The sequence below is a fragment of the Lutzomyia longipalpis genome, chromosome 4 (genome assembly GCF_024334085.1).
Source record: "Lutzomyia longipalpis isolate SR_M1_2022 chromosome 4, ASM2433408v1".
NCBI classification, from domain to species: domain Eukaryota; kingdom Metazoa; phylum Arthropoda; class Insecta; order Diptera; family Psychodidae; genus Lutzomyia; species Lutzomyia longipalpis.
In genome coordinates, this window is record NC_074710.1 from 204950 (window position 1) to 230978 (window position 26029).

At 34.8% G+C, this 26029-nt stretch overlaps 2 protein-coding genes across 5 annotated transcripts in view; one reads left to right on the top strand and one right to left on the bottom strand.

Moving 5' to 3' along the window:
• Positions 1–26029, top strand: part of LOC129794585 (trace amine-associated receptor 1) — a 115371-nt gene that overhangs the window by 83214 nt on the left and 6128 nt on the right. For all 4 annotated transcript variants that reach the window (XM_055835371.1, XM_055835372.1, XM_055835374.1 and 1 more), the window contains 6 exons: positions 2648–2893; positions 11026–11266; positions 11392–11517; positions 12089–12205; positions 24745–24817; positions 24900–25126. In XM_055835371.1, coding sequence (XP_055691346.1) covers positions 11045–11266; positions 11392–11517; positions 12089–12205; positions 24745–24817; positions 24900–25126 — 765 coding nt within the window. In that variant the 5' untranslated portion in view covers positions 2648–2893; positions 11026–11044. The remainder of the gene's footprint in view (positions 1–2647; positions 2894–11025; positions 11267–11391; positions 11518–12088; positions 12206–24744; positions 24818–24899; positions 25127–26029) is intronic.
• Positions 17966–19625, bottom strand: LOC129794588 (BTB/POZ domain-containing protein 2-like). The gene is made up of 2 exons (XM_055835379.1): positions 19398–19625; positions 17966–19225 (listed from the first exon to the last, which is right to left on the bottom strand). Exons 1-2 carry the CDS (start codon positions 19597–19599, stop codon positions 18120–18122), a joined length of 1308 nt encoding a protein of 435 aa, XP_055691354.1. The 5' UTR covers positions 19600–19625; the 3' UTR covers positions 17966–18119.

The following is a 26029-nucleotide window of genomic DNA, read 5'->3' on the forward strand; positions in this document are numbered from 1 at the left end:
AAGGATTGAAAGATGAGGAATTTAAGTTTCTTTTTGTATCTCATCTTATTCTTGGCAACTTTAGGCATTTTTAGCTGTGATTCTTTCTTTTCTCTACAAAGCATAAAAAAACATTAAATCTTAATATTATGTATTCTTATACTGGCATTTTAATGTGTGAGGAACTTACTTCTAAGTCTGGCTTAAGTTTTCTTAAACTAGGCTCATACGTTTTGGGGCTAAGGATTAATTTTCTAGGTTGTGCTTAAGCTCTTTTTAGGATCATTTCTCTTCTTCAAAAAATCATTCAAAAATACATTTAGTCCCAATTTAGGAAGATTGAAAAAAAAACAGATTAAAGAAAACTAAAGCCTAGTTCAGAAAACTTTTTTACTTAAAAAATGAGCGTGACTTAAGACAAACTCAGGCCCAGCTTAAAAAGTAATTCAGTTTATCACATAAAGCTTGAGAGGGTTGAAAAACTTTCTGGTTTAAGAAAACTTAAACTTAATTTAAGAAATTTTGAACTTCAACCATTCTCATAAATGGGTGCTCTATAAATTCATTAAATTGTTAATTTTTGAAAATAACTAAAGACTCTGTATAAGACTGCAGCATTGAATATTAATTCAACCTTCATGGAAAATCCTTCTAAAATCGCAACGAATTCTGTTAAGGTCTGAATGTTTGAAAAGACAATTGAAATGCTCCTGCTGAACGAGCAGATTGTCTACAGGGGAGCTTTTCGTCATTTTCTTGTGCTGCTATATATAATACAATTGTATATATTACAGGGAAAATGTCAGTTTCTGTGAGACATTTAGTAAAGGGGGATGTTTGAGGTGACGGTTAGGGGGGTTAATTTCCCTTTGCCCAGAATACAAAATAAAGTGCTCCAAAAGTGCTTGTGGAAGGTGATACAATTGTGTGAATGACATTGCTCCTACAGAGAAGGAGGCACTTCAAGTGTCGTTTCTTTTGTGGGAAAAACTGACATGTAAATGTCCCTTAGGGAGACACCGGAGAGGCATCAAATTGAGAGAATCGTGCGAGGAAACTTTTGCCTTAGCAATGATAATGGTTTTAGCTTTTTAGGATGAGGGAGATGATGCCGCATGAGCTTCATTTCAGGGGTTAAGTTGGGGATGAAAAATTTTCTTAATTAAAATTGCAATCATTTCACTCACTTTCTCATCATTACTTCGTCGATTTCTTCACCTTTTGTACTCACGAGGATTCAGGTACACTCTTGAATTTTCTTTCACGTTAATTGAGCACGTGTACACAGCAATGTAAGGGAGCGGAATAAGAGAAAATTTTCTTTGGTTTTGCCCTCTTCATTAGACCATTATCATCCCCAATTTTTTCCCCAAGAAAAATTAACAATGCTAAGAAAATGTTTTACTTTAAATTGATTGAGAAAAATTGCACATTGCTACACAGAAAACTCTTTTGAATTTTATCGACAAAAGCTGTTGTTATATGTATACCTTTATAGCTATATACATTGTAATAAAAACAAAGGGTCTTTTGTACTTTGGTTTAAAATAATTAAAAGCAATCCTTATGAAGGATTATTCATAAAAAGCCCTCAATTGAGTTTCAACTCATGTTTTCATCCCCCACACACAGTATACTCAACAACACACGGAAGAAATAATACAATATTTTCCCTAATTATATCATCATTCTCGGTATGCTTTACGCTCTTGCGCGCTTTAATCTTTTTTGTTTGTTTTAAACCATAATTATATTTTTCTCCCACGAGGAAATTTTCATATTTCAAATATGAATTTCATTTTAACTAACACAGAAAAAAAACAAATTGCTATTTTTCAATTAACATTCTATGAAAAACAGCCATATAAAATTTCTTTTATATATCATATGGTGCATTCTTTTATTTTTAAAATGATGTTGAAGGCAAATTGTTGAAGATTAATTGATTAATTTATTTATTCCAACACCAAAAAGCTCACAAAAATTAAAGAGATTTGATAAAATTTTAGGTTTTAAATTAAAAAATTATTTACTATTATTATCAGTTTACCCCAAGGCTCCTTTGTAGTAAAGTTGCGGAAGAACTTCTTTGTAAATTTCCACAATTGTGGGAGTTTTGAAAAATATTTTTAGTATATTAGGAAATGCTTCGGGTGTTGGATTTTCAATACCCGCCGCATCGTATATGTTGGAGTCCTTTTTCAGAGAAAGCCACCATATGCCCAGGACGAGTTCAAATGGAGCCAGTTTTAGGAGTTCGATATTCGATTCAAGCAACGTTGGGCCCTGCCTTAGGCGTCCTAGTTGGTTTAGGTAGTCCGTAAATGTTTTGTGTTAAATGCTAAACATTTCCCCGCGTCGTAATCGCACTGAAGCATTACCAATTCCGTAGAGAAAGTAGAGAACATCTACAGCTACAAGGCAAAACTGTGACGCGAAATAAAATTATGCGAAAAGCTAGGTAAATTGATAAAGTAAAAAGGAAAACCATATCATAAAAAAATTATAAATTCGGAAATTTATAAATTTATAAATTAACGTGATTTTTAAAACTTGTGCTAAAAACTTTAAAATAAAAATCTATTAACTGAAGAATACTATTTTTGCTATTTTTTGACCTTCCATTAAAAATTTCATTGTTTTTTATGTATGCTTTATGTACTTTCAGAGAGTGAGAGAGAGAGACAATAGCAATTTCACCCCTGTGTTTTCTTCACCATAAAACATGGTTTTTATTGTGATTGAGTGACAACTAAACAAGTGCTGCAAATTGTGCTGACGCCCACATAAATTAACTCATCATTGCAACTGTGCTGTGAATTTAACAAAAGTTAAAGACATTCAACAAGGCAAATGAGTGTTTTGCTGATTTTGGGAGTTTAGCACCAAAAAAGCCCCGGAGGGACTTCAATGTGTAAGTTTAGCTATATATAGTCATTTATATTATATATTATAAAACTTTCTAAATACTCTGTATGAGCGATCATTTCAATTTTATCATGACTTTTGTATTTAAATTTAACGTACCTTTCTTTTCCTTGAAACAACTTAAAGTTAGTTACATTTTACATACATAAGTAGGTATGTATGTATATAAACATTCCATCAAGTGTTTCTATATATACATCTCACGGGACACCCTTATTATTTATTCAGGGTGTTTCGCTTTCTTTTCTCACAAAGTTAATCTTTATGATTAAAACAACTCCCAAACTTTTTCCATTACAATTAATAAAATACCCTGTCATTCTTCGCAAGGTATGAACTTGATGACAGTCCGTGTGTATGCTGGTGAGAAATGATGGGTGGGGGTGGACAAATTAATTGTCTCATGATGAATCTCCTTAGGGTGTGTGAGTGGGAGTTATATTCTTTTGACATGGAGAATCGTGGGAACTTTCCGTAGAAAAAAAAAGTTTAATTTGCATAAAATTTTTTCTAGATTGTATTTGAGTTGAAATTGTGTCCAAAATGGTTAGTAAAATATCAAAGAAAAATATCAGGAATACTTACTTTTTGATCTTTTTGAACTGTGTTCAGATTATTCCTGGAATGATGAATTTTTTTTAATACAAGAGTGACTAAACTCCTTTTTAATTGTATGAAAAATTGATTTCTAAAATTTGTCTCATATTTTCCCATCACTTGAGTCAGTCACAAAAATTTTGGCACTTTTTATGGTGCCTTTGCCCTAAGAGTGATTCTTGTGGAAATATTAAATTGTGCACCCACTTCTTCTTCGCTCCTCCATAGTCTGTGTCAATAAACAAATCAGACGCACCCACCCATCCACCCCCAACAAGAGAATGATCCCCATACGAAGCGTCAATGTGGTTCCATTTTATATTTCCTCATTATTAATTCTCTCCCGGGTGCCTCTTATATTACATATATTTTTGTTTATGCCAATAATTGCGGGAGTGGGTGCGGGGGCGTGCGATCCGGACAAAATGGCAATGAATGTCATTAACATATAATTGCACTTCAAAATCCCATGAAACATGACCCCAAATAGCACCGAAGAGGTCGCAGTCAATTATAGGCGTGTGGTTGGTGAGTGGTGAGAGATGTTTTAAATTTATTAACTTCCCAGAATGTCCAATACAGCCGTTTTCACTATGTATGTTATGTATACATATATAAATTTTCATCATTGAGAAGTTCTCTTTATTAACAAACTTTTTTCTCTCTTTTCGCTGTGTGGTAAAATGTTTTTTTTTTGTGGGTATTTGGGTGCTTTGAAAAAGGGAAAGGGAATTGATGGTGTAATTTTCGCAAAGAGGGTAATGAGAATTTCAATTGCAATGTCGATTATTTTACAAACAACATTAAGAGAGACTTAAATGAAAATGCCGTACTATATGTAAGAGCACAGAGCGTTTGAAAATGCATTTATGAGAAATGATCTATAAAAATATGTTTATTGAATAGTTTGTAAAATATTTTAATAATAATCAAATTATTTTTTTTGTCTTTTAATTAATTAGAAATTACTCAAACCAGTTTAAAAAAAAATTGAAAGAATTAAATGTAATAAAAAAGATTTTCATAAAAGAAAACACAGTGTGAAAGAAAATTGATGTGGAAAGTGTGGAAATTAGTGAAAATGTGTTAATCCACAAATGCAATTCTCAAAACCACAATTTATTACAATGCTTTACCCCCAACCCACTAACTTTTTACCACAATATATGTTGGCTGACAGTGGAGGCGCCTGGTGAAAAGTATTCCGTGGTCTTCTGTGGTTCTGTGTGCTGCAATTTTTTTTACATGGCGGCAACTTTTTTGTCCCTCTAAATTCGTGAGGTGGTCCCTTTTGTATTCTTCTGAATTTTTAGTATGTATATGCGCGGCGTGGAGGCATTGAAATGATTTTCGGGTAAACAATTTGGAGAGCATATGCGTGAAAACAGCAGTTTTCACCATCATATCACAATTTCATTTAGTCCTCCTGCACATTTCCCATATAGTTTATCGTCTGGATGACATCAGGAACAAAAAATATGCAACTGCCAGAGGAAATTCTGGACATCCTTAACACACATAAAAAAAAATCCTGTTCCCGACAACAACTTTAAAATTATTTACTTAAAATCCAGCACACGAGTGAACTACCCCAAAAATCTGGCATAGTGCCAACACCACTAGTGGACGATGTGGGTTTTATCCTGCACATTTTTTTTTGCATGGAACATTAGGGAAAAAAATCAGTGATGTTGGTTCTAATCATCTGCAACTACGGACACTTGGAAGGTTTAAGTCAAAAAAAATTAAATATAGGATAGATTTTACAAATTTAATTTCTTTAAAATGATTTTATGATTTCACAAAAAAGAAGCTTCAATGCCTAAATTAATATTTTAAAAAATCCTTTCAAATTCCTGCAAAAAGGCTCGTTTATATTAATTTTAGTTGATGTAGAAAAATTTGAATTTTTGTGCACAAATTACTTTCTTTTCCAGAAAATATACACTCATTTATTCGTAATCTCTATGAGAGAGAAAATAATCTACGACGTGATTAATCTCCCATGCAAAGGCATTTTGCGCATACACAACAAGGAATTCCCTAAAGCGAGGAAATGTGAGAAAAATTCCATCAGGAAGAGCATTAAAAATTCAGTATTTCATCGCCTTTGCAAGAATACAAAAAGGGATTTTTATATGTATGTATATAAGATACCTATGTATACACTACTCATGGAAAATCCCCTTTGGTCACATAAAATAATCAAATGGTGTTAAAAGTTCTATATAGTGGAACTAATGGATACGTTGATGTCGTATGCAATTTTCATTTGGATATTGCTTGTAAAAGCTGAATTAGTTCCATGGATGGGGTCAATAAATGCGCACTCTCAAAGCTCCAACAATGTCTATGTAGGTAGTAATAGAAATATTAAATAATAACCGATGCAATTTTACAGCATAAATTCCATTGAACGAATAATGATTTCCAAAATTGATTTATCTAATTGCAATTCAGATGATTTTTTTTATTAAATGTTTTTTTTTAGCTCTTTTTTTGTGGTCAACTAACAATCTGACAATGTCATTAATTCTTTTTTTTTTCACCCAATGAAAATCAGATGAAAAATGACAAAGGTTGGGACTTAGGACTGAAGAAGATACGCACAGAAACTTATGGTTCCTATGATTTTAATGTTGAGCACAAGAGCGTAGATAGAAGACTTTTCAAAGGAGGTGTCTTTTGGACAATTTAATATTTTATTTAATTAAAAGAAAGCTCAAAATGTAGTGCAAAGAACAAAAAACTAATAAATGAAAATTCATAATTATTTTAGATTGTTAGAGACCTATCTAAAAGTCAGTGGCGTAGACTTTTAGCTATTAATTTAATTAAATTTTACCTAGTTGGGAAACTTCATCGGCATACATGGCTATCTGCCCGTATATGTAGGTCAGAACTCAGAACTACATAAAGTTCAATAGAGAGACATAGAAATTGACAATTGCAATATATCAGGAAAAGTGTAAAATTTTTTTTTCTCTGGCACTTAATGACGGGAAAAAAAGAGGAACTTTCGGATGGTAAAAAATATAGCAATTTGAGAGAATACGCCGCCATACAATATCCACCACGACAAATCATTCCCGTATAGAAAGTCACTTTGCTCTATAAATTTTATTGTAGCCTCTGGCCATTTTATCAATATGTATTCTCTACCTATATATGTACCTACCAGAAAAAAAGGACAAGAACTTTTCATCGTAAAAAATTGCACACCATTTTTCATGTGAAAAAAGGTACCATTTAAAATCTCTCGCGTATGACATCCATCTATTAATTTTCCATATGAGTGAATTTTAATGAGAGAGGAGACGTTCGGCTTGAAATATCGAAGAATGTCGTCAGTAAGGGAGGGATATAGAAAGGTGTTTTTGGTGGAAATGTTATTCAGTGGGATGACTAATTAACACAGTGAGGTTTTGGGAGAAAATTTATGAGCAGCACTTGCCAGGAAGGGTGTGTGCCACTGAAATTGAATCAGGTTTTACACAGCACTTTGCTTTTTGCACTTCTTCACTCTTTCATTGATATATGTACACTACCTATAATACATAGTTGGCAGGGAATTTAACGAGAAAAACCATATCAATGAGATTTTATAGATTAATCCCATTTACCATTTTTCTTATACGGTTAAACTTTCACTAACTTTACAACTTTTAGTTGAATTTTTTTTTTGATGAGTTTTCCCTGAGCTTTAAACCAAAAACTCATGGTGCTAAAAGATGTGCAATTTAGTAAAGAATGTGAAATCTCAAATATATCCTCTTACGCTCCTCATTGTAAGAAATAATATCTTCTTTTTTTGCTGGTTTTTTTTCTCCTTATACTTCCCCCTCTAAATAAGAGTCTCAAGTTAATCTTCTTCACCATCTTACCATAGAATTTTGTGTGACTTTTGTTGCTGAAGGAGTCCTTATTTCTTCTTGATGGCAGGCGGAAGAATCATGGAAGAGACACTAAATTATGTACGCAATTCACCCTCTTCCGGGAAGCTTTTTTTTTCTTTTCCGCACCATTGTATTGTATCGGAATGAATGGCGTGGTTAATGACGAGTCGGGGTCCATCTGGAAAAATTCAAGAAGAGCGAGGAATGGTAGATGAGAGGAAAATGCATTTCCTCTGTTGCCCAGAGTGAAAGTTTTCACTTAAATCTCACTCGAGCAATTGATTCAGAGTGGTTTTTGTGTCTAAGAACTTCCACTTTATACATAACACAAATTCATCATCTCTCACCCCAAATTGAATGCAAAAAAGAAAACTCCCACCAAAGTTTGGGGAATAAGTAAAATTCAAAGAGAAACATTATTCCCTTAAGAAATTCCCTAGAATTATGGGATAATGGAAGGAAGATTAAAGTCTCTTAAATTATCTTGATGTAAATGTTGAATTTTTCCTGCTTCTTTTTTAATGCAATTTAGAGATTTTCCCCGAGACTTGGTGTGCTTTCCATTATAAACATAAATTTCATGCGGAGAAATTCTCTTCTTGTTCCATGCAATAAAAATCACAAATTTATCCCGAGAAAATGGAATTTTTCATGCATTTGTGTGGAAAATGTTTCATGAGACCTAATGATAAAATCTGTTGCTCCATCTTGGCGGTTTATTGTATTGAAAATCTCTCTTTCTTTCAAACACATATTTCGTTTTCCACAATTTTTCCTTCACATTCAAATGGAAAATTTCTTTAACACACACACACAAATTTCGGGAATGGTCTCTGTGCTTTCAAGAATACTAAAATCATTTTTCCACTCAATTTAGCACTCACTCAAAGCTCCTTAATCGTACTAAGGGTATTAATATGTAAAGTGTAAATATAAATTGCTCAAAAGTAGGGAGTTGAATTACTTTAAAGCTTTAAGGATTTAATATTTTTAGTAAAAATTTTTATAAACTTACTTTACTCAAAAGCCCTTGATTTGAGCTTTTTTCTTATTACTTTTGGCCATCTCATACGGAATTATTAGTTGAGCTTTGGCTCGGTGATTTTATCAACAAAAAATAATTAAATATTAAATAAACTTAAACCTTTCGTAATTTCTCTAGGATAGAAGAATAACTTTTTAATGCGAAAAGGTTTCCCATTGTTACTAAACTTTCGCTACTGAATATTATGTACCTTAACAGAGTTTTTAGATTATCATGAGTTTAGGGATGAAAATTCTTATTGGTATTAAAGTGAAAAGGACCCAAAAGAAGGATTATCTCAAAATCCCAATTTTTTTTCGAGAATACTTCATAAACCAGCAAAGGGGATGTCTGTGAAAATCCAACCAAACCACACATAATAATTTATAGTTGGACAATTTTCCTTGAAAGTGCGAACAAGTCTTGAATAGTGATTTCCAGGGAGAATTGAATGAAGATTGGGGGTGCCAAAGGGTACAGAATAGGATGAATGGGGAACAAGGATTGTGTATCATTGTAGAGGAGCTTTTTGTTCACCCTCCATATTCTTCTCGGCAACAAATTTTCTCAAAGGGTTTACACATTTACTAAAATGCCATTGATGAGTTGGTGAAGGGAAGAAATTGACCAAGGGTAAGACACTCGTATACGTACAGTGTTTTTGCATTGCCAAGGGCTTCTATTCAAAATTTCCATCCTCCATAACACAACACAATTGTATTTCACCGCAAAGTTGCAAAACAAACTATGGTGGGAATCCCTGAAGGAATTCTCTTCCTTTTACGGGAAATTGAGGATAATGGGAAAGTAGAGCACTTTGGGTGGAAAATGAATGTGTTATTCAATATAACATTTATTTACTGGTATTTCTTGGAAGTTTTCATTGCAACAAAACAAAGAACTGAATGATGTCCAAGTGAAGAGAGGGGGAAGAAACTATGCCCTGCAGGTTTCTTCAATTACTCTCAGAGTTCTCGTGAAAATGTTCTATTTCAATGTTCATACTTTTAGTCAAGATAGAAAAACAAGGATTAAGAAATGTCTGAAAATTAATTAATTTTCTTTTTTTTAAGGATCACAAACTATTTTTTTCATAAGATTCTTTGCCTAATATTTAGCATAAGTTATAATCTTTTTTTTTTTTTTTGAATCTAACAGTCTTTTCGTAACAATAAAAATCTACATCATACTCCGCAGTAGTTCTAAGCTCTGGAAAAAAAACACAAAAGAAAACTTTTGTACATGTTTATGATGAAAATACAATGAAACGAATACTCATTTCTCATTTATGCTACTAACAGAAAAATAAGTCAATGTCTCGCTCTTTTTTTTATTCCTACTTCTCCTCCCGCATATCCTCGTTCATTTTTGGGGGGAGAGAGAGTGAGAATGATTAAATTACCGTCAAGAACTGTGGCGAAGTTTTAGCGTGAATGGAAGTAGGAGAAAAAGAGTAATATAGTGAGCTGAAAAAAAAAGAAGCAAAAAAACTTTGAAATTGACAGAAAAATATTTTTCAAACGCACGCAAGAGGAAGATGGTAGAATCCTACACTTAATGGCCCATAAAGAGTAAATTTAAAAGCCAAATTCAACTTTTGTATTGCATGATCATAAATAACTGTGGGCGCAAAGAGAATGTTTTCGTACTTTATTCGCGAAAGGGATGGTCTAACTATAAAAATGAAAATAGAAATCTTCTTTCTATATCAGTTCTGTATTTTTTTAAACTACTTTTGACCTCCTTTTTGTGCTCCATTTTTTACAGACTGCACTTCGTGCGTGAAATCACATGATTGAGAACAGCACGTTTTGGGAATTCATGGGGAAAGTGTGCTTGGGGGTTTCCTTTGGCTCATTTGTTGGCCCCCATTTGCTTTCTCTCAACATTACAGATTTCCTTTGTAATGTGAAAGGGGGAAAAAGAGAAATCGTGCAGAATCGACAATGCGTGACATTTTGTGAATGCCAAAATCAATAATCCACGTGGGTTTTCTGCTTCATTTGAAAATTCAACCAGAGATCAATTTCAACCACAAGACTTTTCACCGTCTCGGTGAATTAAGTTATATAGCACGGGGGATGGGTGACAACCCCCAAATCTACTTTCTAGGGCAGCGGGGCACAAATGATATTACAAATGGTAGAAGATTTTCCACTAGACCACTTTGCATATTTGAAAATGTGCTTTTCACGATAATTTGAGAAAAAAAAGCTTCACAAGTCTTTTCCAAAAAGTATCAACTTTTGTAAAAAAAAAATCTTTTTTTTTCCTCTGAAGAAAAACGACTTTTTTCACCAAAGAAACTCAAGAAAAACTCAAGAAAAACTCATCGTATTGTCAGAAGGTGTTGAGAAAGTTTTTCCTTAAATATGGTGAAAACTCACTAAACGGAAATTTCCCGCAGACTGCCTTATATACTCTCATCCACGATATGTAATTTAATCTGGTTCGCACAAATGCACTTGAAAGAATTTTTTTTGTTACTTACCCCATCACGATTTGTTCTATCTTATTTTATTGAAACCCTTGGAATTTTCTCACAACAAGATGTATACATTTTAAGGAAAATTCTTTTTTTTAATGTTGTTTTTCTTGTAGATTTGGATCTTCGTGGAGGATGGATCCAAAGGCGGGAGCTTGGCTAGTGGCGCCATCCGTTCGCAATGCCAGCTGCTCCCATCCGCGCTTCTCCACTAACCCCCTGTGGACGCTAGTTGGTCCCGTTGAGGCCATCCAGGCATTCCTTGTACTCAGTCTTGCCGTGGGAATCATCGGAGCGAATCTCATGGTTATCCTTGTGATCAACAACCGCCGCTACTCGCCGTACATACAGCCCCAGGTGAATTGCAATAACAACGAAAAAACTCTCTCTCTCTCTCTCGGAGAATTTTTCGCGATAGTACCTACCTACATTTTATAAATTACCACCCACAGTGAAGGTCCTAATGTCTTCCTCTTTTGCAGCCACGGTACCTGCTGACTTCGTTGGCGCTTAATGACCTGGCGATTGGCGTCCTTATCACCCCGTTCGGTGTAGTGTCGGCGCTTTTTCACTGCTGGGCTTTTGGTGAAGTTGTGTGCCAAATTCAGGTGAGAAACCTCCTCTTAAATGCACAAGGAGAAAAAAAAAAGCGCCAACATTCATCCCTCACCTTTCACCACATGTTCATCCCTATGCCACTTTCCCACCATCCATTTATTCTTATCTGAAATAATTGCCATTGGAGTTCTCCGCGTGCTTTCGCCCCGTTTATCACTTTTACCCACCAACTCGGGACATGTGCTCAGTGAGAGCTCTTCTCAGAGCCGTTGCACAGGGAGAAAGAGTCACTTTTTTTGTGGGCAATTTCGCCAGACTTTGTGTACAGATGAAGTGGAGCTCTTTGCCGCATTTATTTGCAAACTCTCGCGTGGGATTCATGGAAAAATATTTTTGATGCCTTCGTAGCTTTAATAATACAAGACTAGACGAAAAGAATGAAATTGCTATGATATTTTTTTTGTCTACTAACATCTGGAATTATTTTAAATGATCTTCGCACCATCACAAAGGTCAATATTTTTTTCATCGTAGAAAATTTGGCATAATTTGATATTTTAAAAGCAAAATCATCTCTCAAATCTCTTAATAAAATAATTTTATATTTAAATTTCTTTGTAGGCCCTTCTTCGTGGTGCTCTATCGCAACAGAGTGCTGTAATTCTCGTATGTATGGCAGTTGATCGTTATCTGTGTTCCCTTCACCCTGACCGATATTACCAACATTCGAGTAAGAAGGTAAAGTCTATACATATTCTTTTTTGGGGGGGATAAATGCCAATTCTCTTTGACAAACTGTCCCTTAAGATCGTAAATTTCTTGCAAGCACTGGACGATGGAATAATCGTTTTCTTCTTAGCACCCACTCCCATGTTCCCTATTGGTGAATGTATGTACGTACGCCCAGCAAAAGGGAAACTATATACATCCTCGATAAGACATTTATCTTAAAAGCAAAGTCACGGAGAGTTTGTGAGGAAGGGAAGAAAAGAACAAGGGGGGGTCCTCCCTCGTTTTTTTTTTTTACTCTTCTTTGGTAATATTTTATTATCCATCATCGTGCTTTATTGCATCTCCCATGAGTGTATATCATGGGTTCAATTTACTTCTCACCATCCACTTTTGAGCAATCAATTTATTGCAACATGATAAATATTGACATTAGGGCTTCTATCGGGTATTGCTTGCGCAATGGGAAAATTTTGCAGTGAAAATTCTTGTTTGTGTGGTGGAAGTTATCAAATGAAAATCATGGTTACTCCATACAATTTTATTATATACCCAGAGTAAGTTAGGCACTCGCTCCCTCGTACACTCCGTGAGATCCTTGACGACTGATATGGGTTTCACAAGAAGAATGTTTTGGAGGATAGTGTGGTTGTTTTCTCCCTTCCCCCTCTCTCCCCTACTAAATCTGCAATGGGTTTGGTAGGAGAATAAAATCAAAGTGGAAACAACACGTGATATGAATTGGGAATTGATTGTTGGCTACACTGAGGAGAATATTGAATTTTACTTGAATTATTTTTCAAACATCTGCCCAATAAATTTAAATCTTAAAGATGCTAAATTTATTAAAAAAAAAAGTTTTATTCCCTGGAAATACATTCAATTTAAAATACTTTTAAAATTGTTACTTGAGATCTTTATTTACACATCAGGGCTATAATTCACGCATACACCGTCTCAAGCCGCGAATAAAGTGTATCACTCCCCGGTTAAAGTCTGTTTTACTTTCACGCAGGAATGACAATGTTAAAATAATTATTGAAATGAAAAAGCTAAAAAGAAGCTCCTTAAAAATTTCTCAAAGTGTTCAATTATATTGAATTTCACGAAGTTCCTCCTTGAAAGAGATAACCAACAAAGACACAAAGTTTCAATTTACTCCATCACGTGTAATTTCCACCCTAACACCGATTGAGAGATAATCCTGTCCAACTACACTATGCACATAAACTGAAAGTGTGTTTATCCCCATAAATGATTTCTCATCATACATTATGTACATATGTAAGTTACAGATGTATATGATTATACATGGATTTCCTTAACATATAAGCGAAGGATGTTCTCATACTTTTTCATTTCTATTATGATTTATGACTTGTTTATTTGAATCTAATGTGTCACAGACATAACTTATGGATATGGTGGTGTGTGTATGGGAGAAAAATGGTCAACATGTAAAATACTACATATTCTGATGAACCCCCCAGTGAGGAAGGCACAATTTCAATCTATTAGGGAAATTGAGAGTCAAAAGTTGTGATACTCTTCCAACAATTCATGGTTTGAAAAATTCATACGAAGGGATGTCTCTTTTTTTTTGCATTCGCGAGACTTTATTTACAATCAATTTAATCGGCAAAGAGCCAATCGTGAAGTATACTTTTAATTGATTATTTTATCTATATAAAAGCCCTCGTCAATAAACTAACTTTATGTATTAGGAACTTTATTAGTTGGTATACCACAATCGTGGCATACCAAGTATTTTATTTTGCAAAATTTAATATAAATTATTTTAACTAATTTTTGAGGCATAAAATTGAAAGAAAAAATCTTCTACAAAACTAAGGGATGGTCACGTTATTTTGGAAACTCGGGGACTTTCAAGAGCGATTTTCAAGCCAATTTTTAAACCAAAATTTTGAAATCTGCTTGCACTCTTGTTAAATGGCCAAATACTGATAAGAATTCAGTATTTTTGATTTAGAAAATAATTTTTTGTGCTCAAAAAATTTATTTGAAATTCTCACATTTTGGCCATTTTGTTCCTGTAGAGTTTCCAAAATAACGTGACCATCCCTTATTATAGGAATAAAAGAATCTTTTATGTCTCAAGAGGGGATGGGTACATAAATGATGCTTGATATGTTGTGTTCTTCAAATTTAATTATTGATCCTAACCAACATCCTGTTTTCTCTTTTTCTTTTACCCTATTCTGTGCAATTTCAGTCGATACAATGTTCCAAGCAATTTTCTCTGATTCATAGGTAGTTCTTTTTCTCTATTAAACATACTTTAACAGACATATTGCAGCATCTGCTTCTTTCAGGTAAATTTTATAGAATTTCTTTTGATACATATACCACTTTATTTTTACCTCAGAAGAATCTCACACAATGTTATTTGATTGACTGGAGATAATACAATTTTCTGTCAAGTCTTTTCATACCTGAGGTACATTGTATCATACATTTATGCTAAAAATATAGTAGAAGTTTAACGTAGGAGAACGTCAACATTATAGATTCTTTTTCTATAAAGAGCAACAAGGAGTGGTCTATAAAGGAAGGAGGAAAATATAGAATTTTTCATTTTGTATAGCAGTTAGCTTAAGCTATCAATCAACAGGTTGAGCAAATATTTGTAAAAATTCAATTTTTGACTTCATCTTTTTCCATCTAATTTAGAGAGAAAAATTGCAATAAGGCACTTAGTTGAGGATGAAAAAAAATCTTTATATTTCATCAGTTATATATTCAGTGATACATATGTACATCCAACACTAAATTTCCAATTTAAATTACAACAGAAATCTTTTTGTAAACCTTAATTTATCTTCAATATGAAATCTCATGTATATAGGTACTTAGCAGACAAAGAGAAAATTGACAATTTAGTAATTGATTTACATCGGAAGTACGACGGCAGAGGAAGAAGGTTTTGCAAGTGAAAACAATCAATGGTTGGGTTTTGAATGAAATTCATGTTATTGAAATTTTCTCTCTATTGAATATCCTCCTCTTGCACTCCCCCTCCAATATCCCTTATTTGCAACCTTCCCTTTAAATGCTAAAATCTCTCCATATATGTGTGCTCCTCATGTTATAACTTAATGAACGAAATTTCTCTTCGAGAAAGAGGAACTTCTCCATCCTATCACTTTGTCATGTCGTTCCTCGTTACACACTACAATATATCATACAAGGTTGCTTCATTGGCTTTCGTGTTGGATGAGCACATTTCGTTTAAGAAAAATATCTTCCAAAGTGCTTTCTTTTTGTTTCCTAGTTTATGTATGTTGTGTACATAGTGATAAATATGAAAAATATATTAAAGTATTGTTTTTTTGGTAATTTAGAATGGTCAGAGAAGCAGAGGAGAGCGAGAGATACATTTTCAACTTGGAAATAAGCTCAATTTAACTCTTGAATGGACTTCCTTTCGGGTATTTTCTCCTGAATTTTCCAACATTTCTTTTATCTTCCCTCAAATGGTTGAAGTATTTCGTGAACTCCTATATTTTTTTTTTAAATCGAGCAAAGCAGAACAAATTTTTTATATCTATATGCATTTCTTTCTTAAAAAGAATTGAATATTTAATTAAATTTAGTACATAAGGGATATTTTAAAAGGTTTACCATTAAAATTTATTTTTCGCACAGATACTAGCTGCTCTATTAACATAAAAAAAATAACAAGATCCATTTTAATCGCTGTTAAATTGAAATGATGGGATTTTATAATTTTTTTGAAGAAGAATCCGTCTATCACCATAACGTGGAATCAAGTATATTGTGAACAATTATTTTTTTTTCTTTAAAATGAACCCTCAATTCTCCACGGAACATGAGGGTTTTCTTTTGAATGGAAAAGTGTCGTTGAATAGTTGGCAGAGTTGATGAAAGACGAATTGATAGCGTCAAAAGGTCCTCCTTGCATTTGATGACTCTTCAACGGAGATTTAGAATTGAATGTGGTGGATGCGAGCATACTCTACTTATTCTTTTATGATGTCATCTTTTTGTAGGAGAAAAAGGAGATTGGAGCTTTTCTAAAAGCTTTCAAACTACTACATTTTGCCGCAGGCGTGCGATTCTTCATTTGACACACTTTCCACTTTCCCAAAGACCCCTCAATGGGATTGAGAGAGAGAGAGAGAGAAAAAAACCCCTATCAGTGTGTTGCTCTGGGGGTGGTTTATTGCTCAAGGCAGGATTTCTTAAAATGAGAAAAAATATATATACATACATATTAAGATTTAATACATAACGGAAAGTTTTCTCGGGTGTAGTTACAATTGAGATGTGGATTTATTTGAAATTTTACAATTTCTTTTACAACTTTCCAATCCACTCATAGGACTCAAAGATATTTTTTTTAAATTGAAAGTTTGAAATTCTTATTTTAAAAAATCAAATTTATTTAATTTTTCTTTCACTTTCAATACTACTAACATAAAATACATTGACATTTTCACAATTTTTGTGTGCATAAAGATATTTCAAAGATTTTGCAATTATAAAGATTTTTTTTCGGAGCATTAAAAAAGGTAAAAATGAACAATTTTTTTTAAACTCTTAGCTTATTTTGTGCAGCAATTTGTGGGGATAACGTTTATTTTTCACAACAATTTTCTGCGTCTCCGGAATAAAATTTTCTCTCCTATGGGGGCAAAATGGAGCCAGAAAACGTGGAAAACATAAAGAAGGAAAGAAAGAAAAAAAAGTAGTTCAACAAACTGTGAATCTTAATGAAGTGAATGTAATTAAAGCAAAGTCAAATGTCCTCTAGAAAAATATTCACATTGCGATACCGACAATACCATTAGGCGAGAGCAATTAGCAGTTTTCTCTGTCACAGTGTTATATACCACACACATATTTTTTTTTCTCCGGATAACCACTGCAATGTGGACAGAATTTTTTATTTATAATTCACCCTCTCCTTTTTTCATCCTTATAAACTGCGTTAGCTAGGGAGGGATAGTTTAAAATGAAATTCTAGTATGGTGGTGAATTTGGAATTTTATAAATCATGTAGATTCGGCCCAACAACCCCTCCCCCCCCCTCATTCCTTTACTCCCTCTATTTGGGTATGGGGGATCTAACACCCAGAAAATATGCTTTCTGGAGGAAATTCAGGACATCCTGTGAGTGTGTCTCATATCCTGCAGGATGGAAAAACTTCTTATAACTAACTGTACTATATTGAGGAGGAGAGGATGAGAGAGAAATAGTTCAGCGTCCCATTTCCAATGTCCTCAATTCCTTGTTGGAAGACATTGCACACAGGAAGGGATGTGTAAAGATTTTATGATTGTCTCATGGTTTCTTCTTATTTTTTTTTGTCTTCCACCATTTCCTCATACTTCTCCCTGTTTCCGCCTCTCGTTCCCTTCGGGATTGAACGATGTGATTGCACATTGAAAAGTACCCCATAGTGATGAGAAAGACAATTTCATTCCAACACGCAAGCGAATGTCCAATCCAGATGAGGAGAGAAAGATGAAGAATCGTGACTCCTACATTCACCATCTGTGCACAACGAATTGTGATTCTTATCACAAAATGCTGTAGTGAATGTATTTGAAATTCATTCTTCGGTGGATGGTACATATAAAAGTAACCCTGATGTCTATTGTGATATTCACACAGAGCTTCCAATTAACACTTCTAATGCTTTTGAAAAAAAAAAGTTCTACCACCTTTCATTTCTTCATTATTAAATTTTTTAATTTAAGGAAAAGCTCCTTAACATATGGCTCTCTGAGTAAAGGCTTATTGACTTCTTTATTAACCACTAATTATAATATTCAAAATGTTATACAAAACCAAATCTAGTATAAAGTTGCACACAACTCCTTGAAAAACTTCATCAATAACAGCAACAAGAGAAAATTCCTATATTGTTGCAAAGCTCTACTTGAAAAGTATCAAAGGAATGCTGCTACTCTTATGTTGCCTGATGAATTTCACATTTTCCGTTTCACTCATTTTCACTGTCTCACAAAATTTCCCCTCAACTCGCAACACTTTATCGCAATTGGTAGATAAGGTAATTTTGTACCACATAAGAGGTGTAATCTTTACAATTTCCTCAAATACGAGAAAGAGAAGTTTGTATTTATTCCCATGATTCAATTGATGACCTCCCTCAATGGATGGAAATGAATCATCCTTCCATCCACAGTCTGTGTTAATTTGAACACAAATTTTTCCATGAATTGATTGATCAAAATGGTGATCAACAAGAATTCCAATACCAGACACAAAAGTTTCCTCCTTACTTTGCATTTTGAATGTAATCCCCAAGTCTTGCGATTTTTCCAGAGCTTCTGAAATATTGTTGAATTGAAAGACAATCCTAAGGTGGGAGCTTCCATTGGATAGAATTCTTGGTAAGCGCATTCGAGGGTGTCGGGGAAATGTACAAGGAGTGTTGGGAACTTCCGAAATGGCCAGCAATATTTCACGCACCTCTTCATCCGTTAGAATATCTGGATATTTGTGCACAAGACGACTAAACTCCGTGGAGGACATTGTGGGAAAATGGATGAGATGCAGTAAATCACCGAGATGTTCACGTCGTCGTTGTCTTTGCCCATCAGCAGTGTGAGAATCAATCCACTTAATTATTACCTCGAGCAATTCACTTTCAGTCACTCTAATTGATTCCAACGCTAGTAGCAATTTGATGCCACCCCGAGGCACCCCCAAGAAGCTGGGTTGATTGAAGATACCACCGTTGGAATTAGAGATGAAGTCAAGGCACTTGTTTCTGAGTAAACCCCCACCATCTTCGTCCAGCATATCCACAGAGTGACCAAAGTATGTCCAAATGTTGCATTCATTGAGTGTCTCGAGGATGTAGTTCGTACAAATTTCCCTCAGCTCATCCATTTCGTACATTTTCGCCAATTTAATCAGCCCAAAGGCAATTTCCGGACATAATTCCACGTCTGCCGTGTAGATGAAGGTGAGAAAGGCATCAAATAGTTGAGGATCTATGTCTGTTAGTTGATATACTAAAATGGGATACATAGTACGAAAAAACCTTTAAGATTAATATATTATAATTTATATTAAATTTTCTACAAAGTGCGGTTTAGGTTTTTAAGTCAAACTTTGATTTTTTAAGCTTAAACCGAACTTTGTTAATTTCCCGCTATAATAAGATGTGTTACAGTAGGTACTTACCTTCTTTCTCCGTGCTCTTTACATGATTCTCCGAAAACTCTCTCAAAAAGCGCGTACTTGCGAGTGAGAGAATTAATTTGTGTGCAGGAATTTTCAATTCATGTGGATGGAGAATGAATACAATATCAGCGTGATTGTCATTGCCTTTGAGCTTTTGAAAGCGATCCCACAGCTCTCGGCATGATTTCCTCGAACACTTCATCACACAAGCACGCAAGTAATGTTGTAACGATTAATTGACACTGAAATCACAAATCCTCGCGCATTTCCATAGCAAGCACGTATTAGCGATAAGAGATAAAATTTATTATTATGTACGATAAGAGGTGCGTAATCAGGCAAAATTGCTTGACACAAGACATCCCAAGTGCCACACTTTCACAATCGATTGCTGGTAATATACTGCTGATTGCACATTAATTAACACTAATTGCGCTTCGTGGAGTATCCTCCTGTTTTTCCTATAGTTTGCAGATTGAGACCCATTCTGTGTTATGTGACCGCATGCCATTCATGAAGTTTTCCTACACCTATGTATGTGTAGTGTGACCAAAATGGTAAACAGGAGTGTTTTGAAGTTAACCCCGTAGGATCAATAACACAACAAAACTTTCCTAGAATTCCCACAGAGTTGATGAATTGGTTGTCATTGTCTATTTTTGGGAAGTGTTGCGTGGAATGGGTGAAAGTTCATTTAACAAATTCGTGTGGGTTTATTAATGTTCAATTAAAAGCAATAAAGAGCACTAAATGACCACCTAAAATTAATTGAGTCAACTAACCACTTTGCAATTTTGGTGTTAAATTTCAGAGGTAATCGGGCAGATTTAGTATATGTATATATACATAAAATCATACTAAAAGAAAAGTATATACATGGAAGTATATAGCGAGGCAAATGAAAAAAAAATCTGCAATTTGCTTATGATAGAAAAAATATGTAGACAATACAGAGGCCAGGCAAAAGCGTTCTGTGTAGAGCATAAAAAAAGCTTCAATTCATCTTTTTTATTTAAAAAAAAAGTGCGAGAGAATAAAAATTGGAGAACAAAAAGAGTTCAATTAATATTGATGTCATGTAGAAAATATATAAATTTTACCCCCAATCCGAAATGGTTGGAATTTCAGGGGTGAAATTCCAAGCGGGTAAGATGTCGGAGGGATGAGAGATGCCAAATGCACATTCCAAGCGTCCCATCGTGAGACCAAAAAGTAAATACATTGCGCCACGAAAGCACCAACAACAAAACCCAACGTTGCGGTGGCAATTTACGATCCTTCGACGCCGGGACACTCCTCGTTGTGTCTGGGAAAAGCTTCGTGGGCTCCCCTCTCTCTCTCCCCTCATACTTTACACCGCATTGTGATTCGCATTCAGCCAGGATACAAAAGGTTTAACACGTGGCGGGATTGATTGCGCGTAAAATGGGGCATTAGATATATCTTGCTGAAGAATTGAACTTTAAGAAGAAAGGAAGAATGTTTTAGGCTTTATACTCCAAGTGGGGAAAAATTTCTAATCTTTTCTTTTCTCTTAAATGTATTGACAAATATTTTTAATGAAAAATATTAAAAATGAGATGTTCAAATGTTGAAAAAGTAACTCTAAACATTAGAAAAAAAAAACGTTATGCTTAAGGAAATTAATGTCAGGTGATAGAAAAGAAGCTTCTAACGTTAGAACAATCCTTGTATCCTAAAACATACATCAAATGATTAAATGATAGTTAAATGTTGGTAAAAGCGAATAGCTGCTAATTTGAATGCAATTTGCAACAATTTTTGGTGTCCTTTAAATTAAATTATAGATTTTTAGTTTATTTATTACCTATCTTTTTCATAGGCTTAGGAAAATTTGCAAAGTCTATCTCACACGATACTCGAAGGAATAATGATATACCTACCTATAAAGAAAGGGATTTTACGTAGGAAGAACGTGTATATTTGGAATGTCTTTATACAAATGTACATAAGGGTAGATGGCAGTCAGCAAGCATTGGCACTTTAGGGAGTCTCCTGGACCACCCCATGTGGCATGCAAATGCCTGTCGCATGGAACTTTGGATGGTGTCCAAGAGACCGTCCATTGGTGGAAGTGAGTCATTTATCAGGGTGCAATTTCTCCATGAATTGGAGCATGAAAAGCCTCCACAGGATTGCAGGAATCTTTCACCAATTTTACCATCTCAGAGGCCATCGCGTTGCTTTCATCCCATTCCCCCATAGCCACCACGACATTGGTGGTAATGTTATTTGGAAAAGCCGTTGACGGAATTTTCGTCTATATAGTCTCCTTTCCCCCCCCCCACACCACCCTTTTACATTTCACCCAATTTCGCATATTTCGCCTCTCTTGTAGAAAATCTTTTGGTGACGCTCCAAAGGCCCATCTCTCTCTCTACCCCCTTTCATACCCCTTGGCCTCATCTCATGCCCTCATCATTGTGGCTTTGACCTCCATACATATACTCCTCTTTCCCTCAACTTGGTTGGTGTGCTGAATCCATTTTGCGGATGGCAAATTGTGGGGAAAAACGTTTCGTGTATTGGCGACAAAACAAGAGCATATGAATGAGAAAAGATGTTGATTTACGACCAATTTTCGTTTGGGGCAAAACAAAATGAAAATCACACTGTTGAGAGATTTCTGTGATAAAACAAAGGGGGGGGGGGGGAGGTGGATGAAGACATGTGACGACAGAGAAATAAATACAATTGGTAAATAAACATTAAATGGTTGTTACTAGAAAATATATTAAAGATGCTGCAGATGAGGAAAATAGTTGACAGGATTTTTTTATTTCTAAAATATTATTGAAAATCTATTAGTAATGAGCTGGGCTTATTTTAAATTGATTACCTAGCATAAATCCTTATCTGCAGGATTAAAGATAGAATTAATTTTTATCTTAGATTTTTTATATACATATATTTTTTAATTGATTAAATCGATTAAATAATTAAACGAATTATATTGATAATTCCAATACATTTTACATTTTTTTTAATTTACAAGGGTGAATAGGTACAAAGAAAAATTTTAAGGAAAAGCATTTAAAGGGAATGCAAAAATCTAATTTTCCTTCTTTTTCTTCCTAAACTATTCCTTTTTTTATCACCCCAAAAGCACACATAGCACGAGTTGCTCTAATGTTTACACATCAAACTCTTTTTTCACGAGGAATGTGGTGTGGTGTCTCTGTGGTTGCACAAAATGAGCTGAACTTTTGGGATGTTTGTGCGGTGCAGGAGATGAAAAAATAAAAGGGATCTCCGGGAGTGTCGGTCGTGACAGTGAAATAAATGGATGAACCCCCATCTGAAACATGATAGTTTTCCGGCGTTTTTGGTTAAATATTGACGGTACGCCTCCCAATTGTTGCTGAATCAGCACACTTTATTCCAACAAAAGAATGGTCCCTCAAGCTAACACATATGTACATATAGACAGTGAGAGAGCTCTCTCCTGGGGATGGGGTGTGTGGGGTGTGGGATACCATCTGCAATTCCGACCGACATCGAGTGGTATTTTATACATACCAGAAAGATAAAAGTCGCAGTCAATATTAGCTCTTGAAGATGATGTCTCACACTTATTTGTGGAGCTAGAAGATTTTTATCCAAATCATCCCTTCCCCCCATCCGTACAAGAGAATGTCTTTCTGTTTTACATCCCTTCGTTGAGTTTCCGGCATTTGTAGGAGAAGGATAATGCGCGTTCCACAAGGAAGGATGGATGAAGAAGGAAAAAAAAGAGGAGAGAAGTTGACAAGACAAACACTTTCACTGGAATTCTTCATGATGATTTTCTTCGCACAACACTGAGAAAATTCTCACCCACCCCTCACAAGTGATGAAACGACGAGGAGGGAGTTTAGGGATAATTTTGATCTCTATAGGGAAATGGGCTAAAGAAAAACCCATTTTCATGCCATCGTATACATATAGATAACTTCTTACACCGATGTATTTGGTCCTATAGTGTCTCGTGCAGGGAAGAGATAAGCGGAGACATCTCCATGTGGAGGAGCAAAGGAAAAAAAAAGATGTCCGATGGCCCTGAGATATGGGTCCCAAATCGCAATTCACCGTCTTGCATGCCGATAATGATTTTCCTCTTCAGCAGATGACAATGGAAATGCCTGATAAATCCCCCCTTTTACTCCCGATCATCACAACACAATGAAAGTCTGATTTTTCACTACCCCAACTTACCACTAAACTAAGAATGGATTAATGAAATTTCATGCAGGGAATTCTAAGAGACGACACTGTGGTGTAGTTGAGCTGTATACGGAAGCAATCTCTTATACTCTCTGGTATAGTTTCTAGCTCAATATAGCTGAGGAAATGTAGCTCTCTCATTGTGAATTATTGCTTATTTTGCAATGCAATGGAGACGCCAGGTGACTACATCGTAAACAGGGGTGTAGCCAGTGAGGGTGTTTGGGTGCCCAAGTACCCTAAGAATTAAAATTAAAAGGAGTTCTAACGTTGTAAAAAAGAAAACGTTTAAACGTTTATAATCTAAGTTATTTAAAATCTTAGAAAAAAAAGATTTATTATTATTAAGTAATTTCAGTACTATTTTTTGCAAAAAAGTAAAAATTTTCCTTTAATGTGATGATTTTGTGATGCAATTACCCTATAAATTATTAGAGTGAATATAATGGATGGTAAGTATGTAGTAAGACATGTATGTTATGTATGACCTTTTGAGCTAATAGCTCTTGAATCAGAAATTAGGCATTTACTAAACATGAGACTCCTTTATGACTTTGTGCCTTCTTGTCGACAACTCTTTAAGACTATAGTAAAATAGTTGGTACCTATTACATTATTTTCTTATGAAGGTGCTAGCTTTCCATTCTTTTCGACACCACACTATTATTCCATTTTCACTAAACAAAGTCACATAAATTGTCGTTAAAACGGTAACTTCCGTGGCATTTTGTGACTTTGATGTTGGCGTTTTCTAACTTTAAAGAAAAGTGTTACCACACTTATGTGAGGGGTTAGTGAGGATGGTTATATGGAATGCAATATAGATTTGTTACAACACAATAAACTTCTACCCACAAAGATATTCTAAATTCCACACTGTCCTCTCTCTCTCATAAATCTTAAATTTATCGTCTTGGTGCTCTAATTAACTTCACACAACTCTCCGAGACTTTGCTATCATACATAGCACATATAGCCTCTACTGTCATGGGAATTTCTTCTTCAACAATTGCACATGATGTACCTGATAGAATAACTTTAATGAATCTTCTCTGTCCAATCTTTCAGCTGAATTGCAATTCATTGTTATAAAAAAAAAATCTTTTATTTTTCTACTCTGTAGGGATGCGTTTTAATGCTGAGTGTGGCATGGATTGTATGTTTAACAGTATTCGGAATGCTAGTACTACCTAAAGGTAATAATCAATCTCTTAACTATTGAAACAGCTTTTTGTAAAGGAATTTATTTAAATTAAATTTGTTTTGGATCTTCTTCAGGTTACTACTACAATGCAACGGGCCTTTTGGCGTGTGAGCCTTTTTACAGTCGAGCCTCATTTCGTATTCTTGCCACTTGTGCCCTCTACTTCCCTACCACAATGGTGCTCATGTACTGCTACGGCTCAAGTTTTCACGCGAGTCGCCTGAGGTTTACAATTGATGCAGCAAAATCACCTCCGGAAACACCACAGACTCAGACGAATATTACGGTTATCACAGAGAAGGTTAGTAAGGACATAAAGAAAATAATTTATATCTTAATCTTACCCAATTAAATATAAAGTTTATCTGATACATAAGTAGTCTAATAGGTGTAAAAATATTCTTAAATTAATCCTTTTAAAGTCCATTTAATAAGCTTATTATTCCCTTAATTTCTTTCATTTTGTCTTAACTGTTTTATGTCGATTGAAAAAGACACTAAAAGATCAGAATTAAGCCCATACTGTCCTAATATTCTATCTGTAAAATAGGTTACAAATTATTTTATTATTCTTTTTTAGAAAACTCATTTTAAATTAATTTTTTGCTCTTTTGAAAATACATGAAAAATTTTTCTATATAGCTAGCAAAACATGCAGCTGCACAAAAACTAGTAGAAAATTGGTACATATATAAGAGGAAAACTTTGTGTTAATGCATTGACTTCACCGTTGATTTTCCTCATAGAAGCAAATTGTGTGGAAAATTTCCAAATACGCTGTCCCATAAATAAATTTGTGCGGTAACATGCCACCTTCCCCGACCCTCAACCCCACCCCTCGCCATTTCCACTTGCCCGGGGTTTTCAGCACTTTGGAGCAATTTACGCGGCGTTTTTCTCACACGAGAGCGATTAATTGAAATTGCGCCGGGGCGGATGTGAATGTCAATTAATTGGTGGAAGGTGATAATTACCGCGAGGGGTGGGGTGCACGGGGGTGTGTCTGACGTCACATTCCCGCCACTCTACCGAGTGTTTTTTTTTCGTCAATTTCTTTTGAGTGGAGGCGCCGGGTGGTTGCACATATTTTATGATAATTGAGTTTCTTCGCTTCGATTTGCCATTAATGGGCAAGACGACAATTTTGCACGAAGGGGGCTCTTGGCGGGGGGGATGGGAGAGTGCGGGGAGATTGGGGGTTTGG

Coding starts and splice junctions, on each gene's coding strand:
- LOC129794588 (XM_055835379.1), bottom strand. CDS start 19,599: ATGAAGTGTTCGAGGAAATCATGCCGAGAGCTGTGGGATCGCTTTCAA. Junction 19,226..19,397: donor AAAGAGCACGGAGAAAGAAG/GTAAGTACCTAC, acceptor ATCCCATTTTAG/TATATCAACTAACAGACATA.